At 38.9% G+C, this 16182-nt stretch overlaps 1 protein-coding gene across 6 annotated transcripts in view; it reads right to left on the minus strand.

Annotated features, from left to right (window-relative positions):
* The window catches only part of BTBD7 (BTB domain containing 7), a 56322-nt gene that overhangs the window by 18551 nt on the left and 21589 nt on the right, over positions 1–16182 (minus strand). For all 6 annotated transcript variants that reach the window (XM_068946879.1, XM_068946881.1, XM_068946882.1 and 3 more), the window contains exons 3-4: positions 11851–12927; positions 192–400 (exon numbers count right to left, since the gene is read on the minus strand). In XM_068946879.1, the coding sequence (XP_068802980.1) occupies positions 192–400; positions 11851–12927 (1286 nt within the window). The remainder of the gene's footprint in view (positions 1–191; positions 401–11850; positions 12928–16182) is intronic.

Below are 16182 nucleotides of genomic sequence, written 5' to 3' on the forward strand. Positions count from 1 at the left end.
TCTTAATTGCTACTTCAATTTTTTTTTCTTTTTTTTTTTCTCTCCTTTTTTAATATATCCCAATAGAAAACTCAGTGTGCAAACAAACTCTTGACTACAGTTTATAGTGATCTACTCTGAAACACTTCCAGTAACGATATAACATATCCTGTTCTGAGCAGGACCAGTTGTACTCCGAACTGTAAAGTTACCTGTAAATAGTCAGACTGAATAGCTGTAAGCAGGTGGTCCTTGCTTAGTTCATAGAAGACATCTGAAGTCATGACCTGGGTAAACTCCTCACAGAGGAAATGTAATGCCTGACGATGTACCCACTTGGACCCATACGGTTGAGAACTCCACTTGAGAATGGCAGTTAAGGTGTCTAATGAGATGCTCTCAGCAATAATATCTTCACAGCCTATGGAATAAAAGCAAGAATCAATAGTGTTGTTACAGAGGCAGTTTGATCCTGAAGAACTAACACACAGCTAAATAAGTAATACAAAGGAGTATATGACTCCATCATAACAACTGTGAGATTAAAATCAGAAATGCCCGACAGATCAAAATTTGCAAACAGAGTTGAACTCTAAAAGTTTAAATATATTTTAGTTGTGACTTAGGACTCAGATTATATAATCATTCACCTTTTAAAGCCACATGAAGTGTCGTTTCTGCTGATATGCCTGGTTGAATGATTAAAAAACTAGTCCAGTAATACTACAACACCTTTGATTAACACACATTATCCAAGTGTTTAACCTAAAAGTTGCACATTTGAATCCGAGTCATCCCTACCTAAAACAGATCCATAAATGCATGTCTGCCACAGCAGCCGAGTGTAACATTTCTTTTGTCCGTATCACTACACCTGCTGCCTCTCCTGAGATAGGACCAAAAGCTGAGAGGTGTTGCTGATTTTCAGCTACTCAGCACAGAATAAAGTCAGCAAAGCATAGTTTTCTGACTGGTAGAGAAGGTAGGAACCAATGGTAGTTCTAGGCTACCGCCTTGGCTTCCATACTGAGCAAGGCACAGAGGGATGCCAGGATCAAAAGCACCTCTGCAGATATGGAACCAGAAAGTGGAATATCTGAGAAGCAGATACACTCATGTCGGATCTGGTACAGCTCCTCTGAACCCTTTGCAGCATCAGGACTTACGCTTTCACAGAACGCGGGGCTTTTGAAAGAGACGAGATGTTTAGGGATGTTGTATATTAAGAGACTGAGATGGGCAGAGTTGGAGGAAACGTACTGCCAGAGGACTGAAAAAAATGAGCGCTTGGACAGGCGGTTGGGGTTACTGCGCTAAGACAGAGGTACCACAGTGTCAGTAACTTGACATTAGCACTTTGCTCATTTCAATTTTACATCCAATTCACATACACATAGAATACTTTCCATCTGGAAAATAAAGATGCCAGTTACAGAATTCTAAAACAGGAATTTTTCTTCACAAAGCCAACCCACTATCAGCTACAGGCACAAAATTACAACTCAACTCAGTTCAAGAGCTCAATAATGAGATAGTTTTGGATACAGATACAGGCCATGAAAGCCATGGAATGTTAAGAGCAGGATGCTTACACTGCAGTTTTATTTTTATTTTTTATTTTTTTAAACTTGACCATTTTTTAAGCATTCTTGAAACAGAGAAAACTGAGCTGTAACACTTGTTTAGAGAACTGTATCTTATTACTGAGTTCTTAGATTAAGTTGAGTTACTAAGTGTTTAGTAGAGTAATCCTAATGCTTGTCAAGAAAAGAAACAAATAGGCTCTCTTGGTGCTACACCTGATATTTTGAACCACCTGCACATATGCAAAAAGCACTTACAGCAAAAGGATTAACAGGATTAAGAAGAGCTCTTACTTTTCCGCATAGGTTAGCATGTGGAATGGAAGCATTGACTCCATTTCTATCGCAACTAATACTGTGAAGGATAAATCACTAAGGAGTAAAAAGTGAACACTATACTTCAGGCAAGCAGAGAGACGTCCATCAAGGAAACTACTATTTAGGAGCGAAGCCACTGAAAAGGGAACGCTTGAGCAGGAGGGGGGAGAAGGTATTAGGAAGCAATAATTTAATGTGACAGGTAAATTTATAACCTCCCTCATGTTTAAGCATACAGATTTTTGCTTTATACTATGAAAACAAAGTCCAGATACGCTGATTGCAAGAACGATATTCTACCTTTTATACCTACTAAGTTTAGAAAAATTAAAAGATCATAATAGGTAAGATAACAGAGTCCTTGTTCAGTGAGAATGTTTACAGTAGATTCCAGGAATATGTCTGAATGTAGACTTAGTTTTGGAAACAACTTATCTTATTTATTAATTTTCAAAGGGAATTTGAGAACAACATCTGCATCCCCAACAGTAATATATTTTCCCAAGTTCATAATTAAAACAGAATCTTTCCTAGCAGGCCTTATATTGGAGTAGCCACTGATATAAGAGCTAACAAAAGCACACACACTTCTGGAAGATGCGTTAAAGGTAACATTATATTCTTCATCCCATGCTAGATTCTACATTTGCTTTTGACAAAGGGATGAGCTTCAAGTGATGTCTGAACAGCTGTTTTGTTCTTTACCATGACTAACGTGGAAGTTCTCAGAGAGACCTATTTTCATTTAGCAAACAACGCTAGTTTGCTGTTTCTGAGAAAAATCCATTTAGAATAGCTGAGCCACAGTACAAGCAAGGTCAATGTCTTATTGTAGATATTAACAGCCAAGCTGTACGGCAAGGATCGAACTGTAGTGAGCAGTGAACATGCAGCAAAGGCTGGTTGAGGGACTTGGAACATGCGCCTGACTGTGGCTGGTACAGATGAAAGCAGAAGGCAACAACTGCTCTCCAAAATACACTACTTGTTTTTCGGAACAAGTTAGAGGAGCCGCTCTCTCTAGATATGGGAATCTCTAAGAAGCCTAAGGGAAAAATCTCAGTGCAGAGTCTTCAAAAATTCCAGTCAAATCCCTGGAAACTAGTGTTCAGGAAAAAGCTATTTACAGAAGCTCAGAACGCTTCAGCGTATCTCAGAAGTAAAAGTGAATGAAATCTGGAAGCTTTCCACTTCAGAATCCATTTTTACTTACAATGCATATTTAACAGCAGGCTTTTTAACTGCTCCCTTCCCCCCACCCCCAATTTCCTTGCCTTTTGGGGCTCATAAGAAGAAAGTTAGCAGCAAACCTGACAAGGCCAATGAAAGCTCATCAGACACTGGAAAAAGCCTAGTTACAGCATGCTTAAGCAGAGTTAGCGTCTCTAAATAAAAAATCCACAGCTTTTTGAAAAATTTTTCAGGGTAGTCTGCTACAGTAAGTCTTTCCCTGCTAAATTCCAACATAAGCTTTTGTGCATTCTAATTACTGTATTTGCATGCAAGCTGATTTCAGAAGGCTATTATATTCCCCTGAAGTCTAATGATTACACCTAAAGACTCTCATTTCAAAGGCAGCATGTAGACCCAAACATCCACTGAAATCACTCACAAGGAAACAAACTGTAAGAGCAAGAGAGACTTATCTCAAGGTGAATGCCAGTCACAGCATTTCTACATCTGATGTTTATTTTTGAAAAAAATGAGGATAGCTGCTCCCTGCAAAGAGAGAAAACTACTGCCATGAGAAATGCAGTTCCGAAGAGCTGAGTACTACCAATTTATAAAAAACAAAGAGCATCAGTTTGATCTTAATTCTTCCATCAAGTCTCATTATACCGCAACTATCATTAACACACCAGGTGAAAAGCTTGCTTAGGATGCCTAGCAAATGAAACAATGGTTTTCTTAAATAATTTCATCAGTGTGTCAGAACAGAATGCATATTAAAAGTATTTCCTCCTAAATAAGCATTAGGTGATAATGAAAGCGTTTTCTGAACTCCTAGTAAGTTGGAGCATCTCAATTCCAGCTATAGAAGAAATCCAAATTCTTTTTTGATAGAAGTTTTCCTTGCTTTAACACTCAGCCATTTGGCAAAAAGGCAGTCAACTAGCAGCCACAAAATTGTTCTTCACAGTTGAAAGGAGCATTCTTCTCCTATGAGTATTATTTTTATAATACTCAGGCAGGGACAGCCTTTCCAAGATTCATTTACAATGCCCCAAAAATGTAAGCTTCTGTGGGCATTAGCATCTCTCAGAAATTCAGCTTAAAAAAAAAAAAAAAAGAAAGATGACATTCTCTATCACACCTGGGACAAACGGAGATCTCATGCACTCCTTCTGCGGAATCCCATCTATGAACAAGTCCTTTCTACTTCCCCAGTTCTCTCTCAAATGTGATCCCACAGCCCTTCCAAACAAATAGCTTGAGTCCATGGTTAAGATACTAACTAGTAGACTGGAATTCTATCACGACAATTGGCAGACCTATTAAAACAAATTAAGTGTCCTCAACAACTAGCAAAAATGGCATTAAACAAAGTTCTTACTACAACATTAGCTGGATCTAACTCAATTTTGTGGAGGGGACCTTTCCCCTAAACTCAGGCAAACTACTGGTGACATGAAAAAAAAGTATTAAGAATTCATCTAGATGATGAACTGGGGTCCAGAAGCTCCTGAATGTTTTCTTAAATTTGTCACATTAGAACAAATCATGCTGGCAGCCATGACCCACACTTTTAAACTTGCAGGTACTTCAAGAACAGTTCAGCAGTATGACTCATACCTGGTCTGGACTACGACATATTTGGAAGCTTGAGAATTGTTTCTCCATCAATGAGCACCCCTACTGTTCCAGCCAATCTTCTGGCAGGAAGGGGAAGACATTTGACCAGCTTTCTTCTCATGTCTTACAGACCCAAACGTGCAATACGTGTCCTGTACTTGTTAATTCTTTAGGAGAGGGTCCATGCTTGTAGGCTGTGACTAAGCAATCACAAAAGCTAACCAACTTGTAGAGTGCTATCAAACAAGATCATCCTCCTCTTACAGCCCACATTTCCTGTCCTTTGTGCTACAGTCAGAACTCGGAAGCAATAAGCTGGTCAACTCATTTCTGCCGAGTCTGCCTCCAGCTAGAGTAGGTCCTTAATCAGACAAACCCTACTGCCAGCGCAGAGAACAAACAAGTAGGCAAACGTGGAAAGCAGGGCAATAGCACCACTTTTGACAGTCAGTGATCTGCGTCAGATTCAAGTGACCGCCTGTAACTTCAGGGACGTGGCAATAGGAATTTAGGTTCTCCACAGAAGTAGGGAAACATTAGCTACAAAAATAGTAAGAGTAAGCCAGGAAGCAGACAGTACAAACAGGAAATTACAGCTTTTTAGTGGTTATCATATAAGCAGCTACCACAGCCACCTGTACTTCCCTATAGTTGCATTACGCACATGGCATCTTGTTCAGCATCCATCTTTATCGTATTTTGATTAGCCTTGTAGTTACAAAACAAGGTAGTTTTAGCAGCCTAACTCCTCCCGGTTGATTAACATTCTTTTCTGCAGCACCACATTCTCTGTGTTACAGGAACACTACAAGTTTCCGGCTTCTTCAAGTTTTAGTGCTCTTTTCCATCTCCTCCTCAAACATTATCTCACTTTGAAGTTTTTTGTTGTAAAGTGAATGGCTACTTAGGTAGCCCAGTACATTCCCCATCACAGAACTATGAAGCACGCAAATTTTAGTTCCCGAAACCTGCAGGAGTGTTTTACAGCAGGGAAAACTACCTAATCAGTGCTGGAGATCAAGATGGTCTCAATGGGCATTAGCAGTCACCCACTTTTGAAGGCCACTGTAAAGTCTGGTACTTCTTTTGAGCTTTTTAAAAATCCTCCTAAGTTATCATTTTTTCCTAAGCACAAAAGACAAATATGCATGTTTTCCTATCCTTAGGAGGATGCATTCAAAGTATACCTATTATGGAACTGTTGAGGTGTACAGTATTGTTTTGTGCTTAATTTAAGCACAGAGCTGACTTTATAGCACTTAAGATCGTTAAAGCAAAATTAAAATATGATCTGAAAATCAGTACGACACAAAATAGGGTCTGACCTAACTGCATCCTTCCACCGCGAAAGCTTGGTAAATTGCATCAGTTCTAATAGAGTATTATCCAGCCTTTTGAAATATATTAAATTAGGGAGCAGATATAAAACAAACTTGTGTAACTTGAAAATATCTTCACCTATGATAATATGACACAGCTAAAAATCTTAGGTTAAACAGCTTTTTAATAGACGGATTTTTGAAATAGTAAATGTAGCCAGAAGTGAAAGATAACAGTTAAGTGTTCAAAGCCTTCAAAACTTGTGGCAAAAACTTTAACATTTCTCTCTCCCAGCCAATGAAAACAAATTCACACTCCTGCTTCTGCCACACGCGCAATACCTGAATTCAAGAAGCCTGAAATTAGCATTTACACCTTCCGCTTCTTGTGATTACCAGTTGATAACAGCCCTTGACTGGGCTTCAGCATTCCTTAAGCAGCACATTCAGCAATACAGCTGATCCAGTTTTAAGTAGAAAGCAACTGTAGAGCAGACAAAAAGCTGCCAACTCAACCATGATGAAACTTAAGGAAGACCTTAGCATGGGAACAATGAAGGGCTGAGGGAAGAAGAGCTGATGTTCAGAGGTACTACTGCTAGCCACCACTGTTAGGTATGTGTTTAAAGCCACATAATTACTGCAACACAGGTTGCTGAAATAAAAATCTGAAAGCAATGACCAAGTTGTTTCACTGCAACAGTTTGATTCCTTTGCAACAACATAATTATGTGCCCAGCTGCACAACTCAAGTCCAATTCACTGCCTTTGTACTCAACCCTGGAATGTAACAATGCTCTAAGGAAGCAGTTTCCACTTCCAGCTTTCTCCCCTCTTCATTTTCTTAACATAAAACCTAAGTAGAAACTTAAGGCTTGAGTACAAGTGAGTCATAGTAAGGAGATAATAGATCAGATTTATGTTAATATTTACTTAATCACATCAATTTATTTTATAGTTACGAGTGCCAGACAAGTTCCTTGGAGCATTCATACTGCACTGATACATAGCTGGCATACTTGCTCTAATCTTCCCACAATGCATTTGCGTGCATTTAATACTGCTACTGCTGGCTTCCTGGTGTTTGTGTTTCAGTCCTGCAGAGATCAAGGGTACTTTTGATGTTAGATGATATCTGCCTCTAGATCAAAGGCTGCACTACAGAATATGACTTTATTTTAAAAGTTTCTTTCTTCTTGACAAGAGTAAGAAGTCAGTCAACACCTAAAAGAGATACATAGCAGCAAGTCTAAAATTAACTTATTTCCCTTTGTTTGAATTTAGAGCAACTTTTTTGAATCAGCAGGTAGAAAAAACTCCCAGGCAGAACTACTGCATTTGGTCCCATTATCCAAGAATCTGTAACACAAACACACGTTGCTCCACCACCTCAATGGGACTGTATGAGAGAGTCAGAACCAGGGCCAAGATGCAAAGGAGGAATCACATTTAATATAGGCATCTAACAGATTTAAGATACCTGAAGTCAAAACTTCTCAGCAACAACTAGCCTAACTCACTGCACTGCCACATCCACTGCTGTGCTGTAAAACTGGAAGGAAGAAAGGGTTGTTTAACTGCATAATAAACAGGATTAGATCTGATTTGGTTTTAAGATCTGTGCTACAGAAGAAGGGAGAAGTGATTTTACAGCTGATCTCTTTGTGAGTCAATGTGGTAAAAATCGATCACACCAGTATAATTAAGGGAGAGCAGCAAGGTAGCAAGACGACATAAAAGCAGCGACAGAATGCAGAAGCAAGCAGGCAGAGTACATCTCTTCCACTGAGATGCGCTTGAACCTCCTGGGGAGTGCTCTACCCCTCATAGCCACTGTGGAAGCACTAAAGTACTTATTTTGATAGTGAGCAAGTACTGTGGCACTCTAGTCTCTGTGCTATTTGAGTGCAATAGGTTTTAGCATGATTAGATGAGATTTGCTTGCCAATTTCTTCATTGATATCTAAAGGCCGATTTCAGCTTCTCTTGGAATACATAATGATCAGATGAAGCATCAAATCAAATGGAAGCCTGAGTAAGCTTTCCAAAGTAGTTTTGCTTTACTTGGACAGTAGAGGTTCTTAGCACAAACCATCACTGGGAAACCATCTATTAAAATAGGACAGGGTCAGAAAAAGGAGTATCACCATGCAGAAGCAGGAATATTCCCATGGAAAGAGTCAAAGCTGAATCTTCTGCTGAAATTGAAGAAAAAAATGACAACATCTGGACACTTCTTAGAAAGGACCTTGAAGACAAATCAAACAAAACAATTGAAAATAAAAACCCCTGATGATCAGAAGCTATTAAAAATACAAACTTCACTTGACACTCAGCTACCAATACCCAGCCAAAACCGGGTAAAAGTAAGCAAAATGAGTTGGAAAGAGTAACCAGACTTACACATAATGAGTCCAAAATATTTTTCAGGAAACCAGGGAGATAAGCTTTAGCAAGTTTGGAATTGGCTAATACGAATGAACTGAATCAATGACTTGTACTGGGGATGGGGTGGGGGTGGGAGGGGGAGAGAATCTATGGAGGTTAACTACCGGGGAAGCCAACGGATGGATTCAGGTCAGAAAACACAGGCAAAACAGGATACCTACAGCATGACAGGCTAGGAAGCATTATTAGAGGACTAGGCTGAGAGATTTCAAGAAACTTGCCCACTCAGCTGTCTCTGATACCGTGGCAATGCTGTCTCATCTAGCATCTCGCTGCATAACATCTTGAACTCTGATGTCTGAGTGACAACTTCAAGTACAGAAGTATGCTAGATGTGAAACTGGAGCCAAGACACTGCTGAAATGAAGAGCCCCATCACCTACCTTATGTCAAGTATTACCTTAACACCTTGTCCTCCCTTACTAGAAGGGCTAGAATAAGAAAATTAGCCATTACGGAGGTCTGCATACTTTGCTAAATGATCTGTTAGCCAAATGCAGGCATATATCTCTCCCCTGAAATCACATAAGCTTCCTTTTAATTTTGGGTAGCTTAGACCTGGACAATTCTTCAGTGTGAGCACATAGTACCAATAAGCTAAAAAACAAACTTTGCAAACTAAACGTGAAGCTACTAAATACCGTCTTCTATGGCATATATAGATTTTCTACAAAGAGCTTGCTGCTCTTCTCCTGTAACTAGGTAACAGCGTTTTTTTAAAACTCGTTATTAGTTCAAGTTAACACTTACCATAGCCGGGGGCGGGTGGGGAGGAAATATCTGTGAATTTACATTTAGTAGTATGCATAATTTCAATCCTTTCCTGCATTTTTATGGCATTTCTCCTCTATGCATACATCCACAACTTCTCATCCCCTCACTTGGCCTCCTCATCACACAGCTCACCACTTTGGATTTATTATGGAAAGGAGGAAAGAGATCTCTGAAGGCCGTAGCATCCCTTCATCCGCTCTCAATCGCCATCCCTAACACGCTCGCAGCTCGGGTCCATCCGTGAGCAGTGCTGACAGAGCCCGCACGGTTGCACTAGCCAGTCCCAGTCACCAGGGCGTGCTGCTGAGGCTCTGCAAGCCCAGCTGCTCTGCAGCTGGTGCCTTTCTGAAAAGTCATCGGAAAAGTAGCTTCCTAGTATCATCCTCTAGGGAAGATACAGTAGTTTAACTGCTTAGTTTCCCATATCTTTATCTTTCACAGTTCAATATAACCATTAGGAGAACCTATTATAAGCATGATCTCTTCTGCAATGATTTTATCTGCTCTTTACTATCTGTCCCCTCCTTAAGAAGTTTTCTATTTTACTGAATTCTGTTAGATTAACACTAAACTAAAAACTTCATAACCTTGTCAAGTTTTTGACCGCTAGAAGCTACTGATGTACAGGCCTACTGTAAGAAGTTTTTTTCTTAATAGAGTTACACTAGCTTAAGGGAATTGTATTGCTGATATCTCAGTGAATTCCATTCCCAATTAGTGAGCTCAGAAGTAAACTTATTCCCCATGAGCAAGGCCTGAAGCAGTTGCAACAACTGCAACACACCACTTAGTTTAACACAGCCACTGAACAGTTCAATCAAATACCAGCAGATGAAATGACAAGTAAAGCTCCTGCCACCACAAGAGGAATTAGTCCGCCGCTCAGAAACCCCACCAGAGGTTGCAATTGCCTTGGCCACCCTCCATGTGCAGAAAGACTGCATCAACTTTTGAATCATCTTCAAAAATAATGGCCAGATGTGAAATCTTCTAAACTTTAAGTCTGAAAACACTGACTGCTTCCAGTTCTGCGCATCAAGAAATAAATCTTTATGTCCTGCAACACTAGCGCAATTAAACTTTTTTAAAGTTTACCTTCCATTAACCAGTAATATTAGACTCTGCGTACTCCCTTTGACATAAACTACACAAATAATCATTCAAGTCTGTTCGCTAACAGATAATACTTCATAGCAATTCTAAACATTTGCTACTCTCATGAAGGCTCTCTCGTATCCCTTCCACACCACTTATACCCAAAAAATGACTTATAGATGAAAGTAGATAAACATCAGAAATATTAAGACCAGTTATACCTATCAGAAATGAATAGCATGCTTCCATAATGACACTCACAGTTAAAACTCATACAGCACTTTTTCTATCCCTAGGTAACACGGATGCGTTATCTCCGGTTCAAAGATGGAAAATAACTTCCTTTTTCTTGAAGTACCTTGCCAGCAACTGACAGCAAGACTCAGTATGCATACTTATACTGCAAAATAGGAAGAACACAAGACTTAAGCTAACATTTTTCAAAAGAAAACCAGTAATGCTAGGTACTGTACTATCACCAGAGTGAAGGATCCAGTTTTCAGGAAGGAGTAAAGACTCTCTTTAAAAAAAAAAAAAAAAAAAAGTAAGAACCACAGACAAATGAAGTTGTTAGCACTTAAAAGAAAAACACACACACACCACACATACACAGACACTTAGCTACTATGTTCAAGCCTAGAGTACAGCTTTCTCAACTCATGAGACTCATGGGACTTATGAAGACAAAAGTCCCAACTCGTAGCTTCTGCTGACTAGGCTACAGGGTAAGCTGCTTGAAGAGTAGCATTTAAACTGTTTCATGAGAGCAAATATTGTTCGTTCCGGTAATTCAACAGCTCAAACTCAGCTTCCTCCCCCCCCCCCCCCCCCAGCAACACACCCCTTTTTCTCCCAGTCCTACAATAATGTAACAGCCATATAGAATTCCTACAGTGAAATGACACATCAGTGGTGCATTTACACTTATTTAAGATACCCCTCCTCCCACAGAGACAGAGTTTCTATTTCTTCTTCAATTAACATTTAACTATGGAAGCATACCACAGCAATTATTGTGCATCTGCATTTTAAAGGTAAGATGCACTTGAAATATGAATAACTCCACCTGCAAAAAGCCATTTGATTTATCTACGGGCAGAGAGCAGAAATACAAGCAGATGTTTCTTGCTTCTCCCCCAAGCCAGAACACATGAAGGTGTATTACCCACTGTATACCCTGCTCCTACTCCAGGAGGATAAACAGAATTACTGAAAGGTACTGTGAAGAGAAAATACAGGGCCAGATGGGAGAAACAGAGCTTCATTACCCACTGATGCTTTACTGGCTGCCATATCGGTGAGATATCAGTGGAGAAAGCTGACCTGCTCAAAGCTGGGGGGGAAAAAAACACTTTCTTCCCCTCCTTTCTTTTTAAACTACTTTTTGGATTATTGCCCAAAAGCCACTAACTTATTTTAATACTATCTTTTAACATTAACAGCTTTAATATTAAACCGTTTAAAGTATCACAATCAACCACAAGCTAAAAAAGTTGTTCTAACAAAGTTGTTTATTCTATAGAAAGCAAAGTACTACATACCTTGTGCAAGCATGTTAAACTCCAGAAATAATGCTATGTGGTAAAGCTCCATAGCTTCTTCAGCCCTCGTCATGTTGAGTTTTCCTGCTACAAGAGCCTGAACTTCACTTAAACTACCCACTGAAGGGCTGGAGTGCAAAACAGAGAGGTCTACCACATCCGTATACATACAGTTCAAAATGACCTTAGCATATTTTTTTGGTATGATAGACTCATCCAATATAATTCTAGTCGGAGTCCGCAGAGTTCGGTCCGTGATTTCTTCACCGGTTCGTATCCTCCTTTGCAGCAAGTGACGAAAAAACGGAGATCGCGATGAAATAATAGCTTTGTGAGCTCTGAGCTCTTCATCTAGGCAGTTCTGACTTCCAAAGGTTTCAACTAAATCAGAGTTGGATGAAAAGCTAAGAACCACATCATAGTAGCACATGTAATCAAACAGGGCACGCATGTCAACATCTAAGGAATTCGGCGTTCCAAATTCTTCACTAAGCTGCACAAGGATATCAACATTTTGAAACCTTGAATCCTCCATTCCAAACTCTCCTGTATAAAGGTAGTGTAACAAAGCAGAAAACATAGGCATATCTATGCCAGCTGTGTTAATATCCATTACTATTTCTGCCCCATACTCTGGTGAGGAAGAAAGCAGAGTCTTAAAAAATGGACATCTTGCTGCCAAGATTGCACGATGCACAGGAAAACAAGTTTCTTGAAATATTAAGTCTACATCAGTGCAATATTTGTATTGATAAAGATCAGCCATGTCTTTTTGTAGCGTCCTGGCTTCCGGTCTTGCCAGATTAGCTTGCAGATAAAGTTCCTTTAAGGCTGACGTCCCTTCATATTCTTCCACTAACGCATTAACATCTCTGACATCCCAGCCTGAGAGAAGTTCTCGCATCTGCTTGGCATGATCAGCAGATCGGCTAGATTTCCGACGCTTAATGAACTTCTTTTTGAGGGTGGCAAGGCCAGAGGTTTTCTTTTTCTTGTCTTGAGGTTTCTCATGGCCATGGTCAAGGCTATACAGCTTTGATTCACAGCCGTAACCTTGATGAGAGTAGGATGATGTCCCTGAAGGCAAAAAGGAAGATTTAACGCATTTATTCTTTAAATTTAAAAGGAAAGATCATAACACCAAGCCAGTTAGACAACCACTAATGTCTCTACAATTTCAGTTTTTCCCTCTCCTCAGATCAGATAATTTAACAACTTAATAAATACCCGGGTAAGACTCCGGTCAGGTTTTCAAGGGCAAAATTCTTTTTCATGTCTAAAGTTTATGCCTATTCTTTTTCGTACAATTTACCCCTAGTTCTAGGAACCAAGCAATGCCACTTAATGTAGCTTTGTAGCACACAGTATGCTTATCTAAGCAGGAAACAGGAACTGTGGTCAGTGTTGCAAATTCTAGTATAGTAACTGGAAAAATATAAACTTTGTCGAGACTTGTATGAAATTGTAGTGAAATAGCAGCCCCCTTCATCTTTCATGCCTATTTTCAGTTCTGGTCTTCTAGCATTAACTGTCATTTCAATAGGAAAACGATACCTGGTATTATGCATGTATGCACACCATAGTCAAAGATGTGGAACAGAAGGGGGAAGGAAGAGAGAACACAGTACCCAAAACTGTCAAGAAAACTGAGAACAATGAATCAATTTTCAATGCAGGTTTAGCAAGAAACTAAAACCATCACATGACAATCAAGAAATGCTGAGGAGTCAAATGCAAAACGGGCTCCTTCCCCACAGAGACAGAGATGTTAGCTTGTGCATACATTCCATTTAAAATAATACAGAGCATGTAAGTTTTAGAGCTATTCTTTGAACGGAGCAATATACAATTAAATAATACACAATTATTTTTCTTCAAAGACCATTTATATGGTATTATGTCATGAACCAAACTTGTCATGAAATGAAAGGAACAGATTCCTTTCAACGCTAGGCTGCATACCTGACCCATTCCGCTAAATGAATCTTTTCTGAATGTCAAACAATTTGATGTTAGCTATATATACACACACACCAGCAATATAGCTGGTAAGTTAATATGAAAAGGGGAATTAGGAGCTGTGTTTCTAGCAGTAACAGAAAACTGAAGTAATGTTTTAATTAAAAAGTAGTTACAAACTACTGCTGTTAAACTGTATGACTCCAATGCTAAAGGACTATTTTCTAATTTAATTCAGCAAGCTTTTTGGCTGAAATTTGTGTCCTTTTTTTTAAAAAACAGAATTTTCACTCTAAGCCAGATGTTGAACAGTTAGACATGGCAGAAAACATACACAAAACCAAGTTTTTCTTCCAGACAGTATGCTGGAAGACAACAGTTTGCAAATAGTGTGAATATCACCCCTGTAATGATAAACTTGCTGATCGTGGAAAAAGGTAACGTGTCCCTTCTTTTACACCAGCAGGTAGACTATATGTCATAACAAATGAGAAATAAGGAAAAAAAAAGATTCATCTGAAATTGTATTTGCCAAAGTGTTTTTAGTGGAAATTAATTAAAGTTTGTTATTACACTTGTATAACTTCACTACTTATTATGCCCTTTTGCATTTTGAAGTTGACAACACATCCAACCACCACATAGGTTTTGTGGCCTTTTATAACTTCTTTATTATTTTTTTCTCTCACAGGTCCACTTGTTTCAGGTGGATTTGATGTGATGCTATTTTGCTGTGCTACTTCGGGCCAGCCTCAAAATCCAGTGCTTATACTTACTATGCTATTTCAGACAGGTATTTCTTGAACTGTGAAAGACGGGAGCAATTCAAACTTATTTGAGAGCATGGCAACTGTAGCAATCTAAGATTTCTGTAAACTGTTTTATTATTTAAGCCTCAGCAACAATCGCTAAGTAACCTTATAAAATGGCTTTTATGTCAAGCCAATTAAAACTCTCCCAAATCATGCAGTGATGAGTTTTACAACTCATTTATTAGTGAAAGCTTCGGGATGCAGGAAAGACCTCTTCAATCATTTTATCCATGTTACTTAAAGTTCTGTTAGATCAGGCAATATGTTACTAATCATACTGAAATTTCAAGACATTCAAAAAAATAATTTAAATGAAAAGATGGCAGTAACTCAAAACAACTTCAAAGAGATCATGTTGCAAAATCCACCATATAAATTCTTTCCACATGATCTACCAAATCCCTATTTTCCTATTGTTATATCTAGTCTCCTGCTGACAGGGACAATTCTAGAATTCCTGCTCCATTAAAAACAAAACTAAAAAAACAAAAAAAACCCACCCCTAAACAACAACACAGCACAGATGGCATTTCATAATAAAAGGAAAACTGCTCTTTGGACATTCTATAGTCATTCTGCTGAGAGGAAACACGCCACGTCAGTGTTATTTGAAGTATGTTGGATTCTAATGACCAATTTGAGCATGTGGAATATTCTCTTACGCTAAAGAGAAACTAGGGCACCAGAAGTCTTAACTTCTTCCTTCCCTGAAGGCTGCCACGAGGTATTACTTACAAGTGAATCACTCCAAGATACCAAAATGCTATTCAAATCTATGTGTACCCAGAGCTACATACAGGATGTACCTTCAGATATACTATGAACAGCGCTATTAATTATTATAAACAAAGAGGGCTATTAATAGGGCTGATACACAACTGCTTTTTGCCAGAGACAAGAACAAGAGAAGAAAGCCTTAAAGCAGAGACGCATCAGCACAGCCTGTCTGGGTTCACAACAGCTAGCAGTTCCGGATCCCCCAACAACTGAATTTGAGTGTCTCTTTCTCATCTACCTGTACTTCTTGATAAGGCAGCAGCATTAGAAGGAAGAAATAAAAACTTATTCCTCACTTCCACACCAAATGCACCGATCTATTAAATACTGTTCAAAAGCAACAGCAGCTTCATGTCCCTACACCATATCGTGTATTTGAACAGATAAATATTTACAAGAAACAGATGAGTGCCAAGAGAAACTACTTGGGCACTTGACAATGAATAATGGAATTTTCTAGTCCTCTGCATGCCTACACATTTTAAAATCTAATTATAGAGCTGTATTTAAAAATAAATATCTTGAACAGATGTCCCACCTTAGAAAATGGTGGGAGAGCCTCCTTCTGAATGCTGTAGACAAATTAGCAAGAGATGACTAGTTAAACCTTTGCTAGAACGTTTTTTCTTAAACGGCAAAAGCTGTTAATTATTTCTACTTATTTACTTCTTTATAGACTGCAAGCACATTTAGCATTCTTTCATGTAAATTAACATGAGAGCTTGCATTATGAAAACACTGAGTTCTCTGCTTTTACCATTCATCTTCCATGCCTACATTTACA

This window comes from Struthio camelus, chromosome 5 (assembly GCF_040807025.1).
Source record: "Struthio camelus isolate bStrCam1 chromosome 5, bStrCam1.hap1, whole genome shotgun sequence".
Lineage (NCBI taxonomy): Eukaryota > Metazoa > Chordata > Aves > Struthioniformes > Struthionidae > Struthio > Struthio camelus.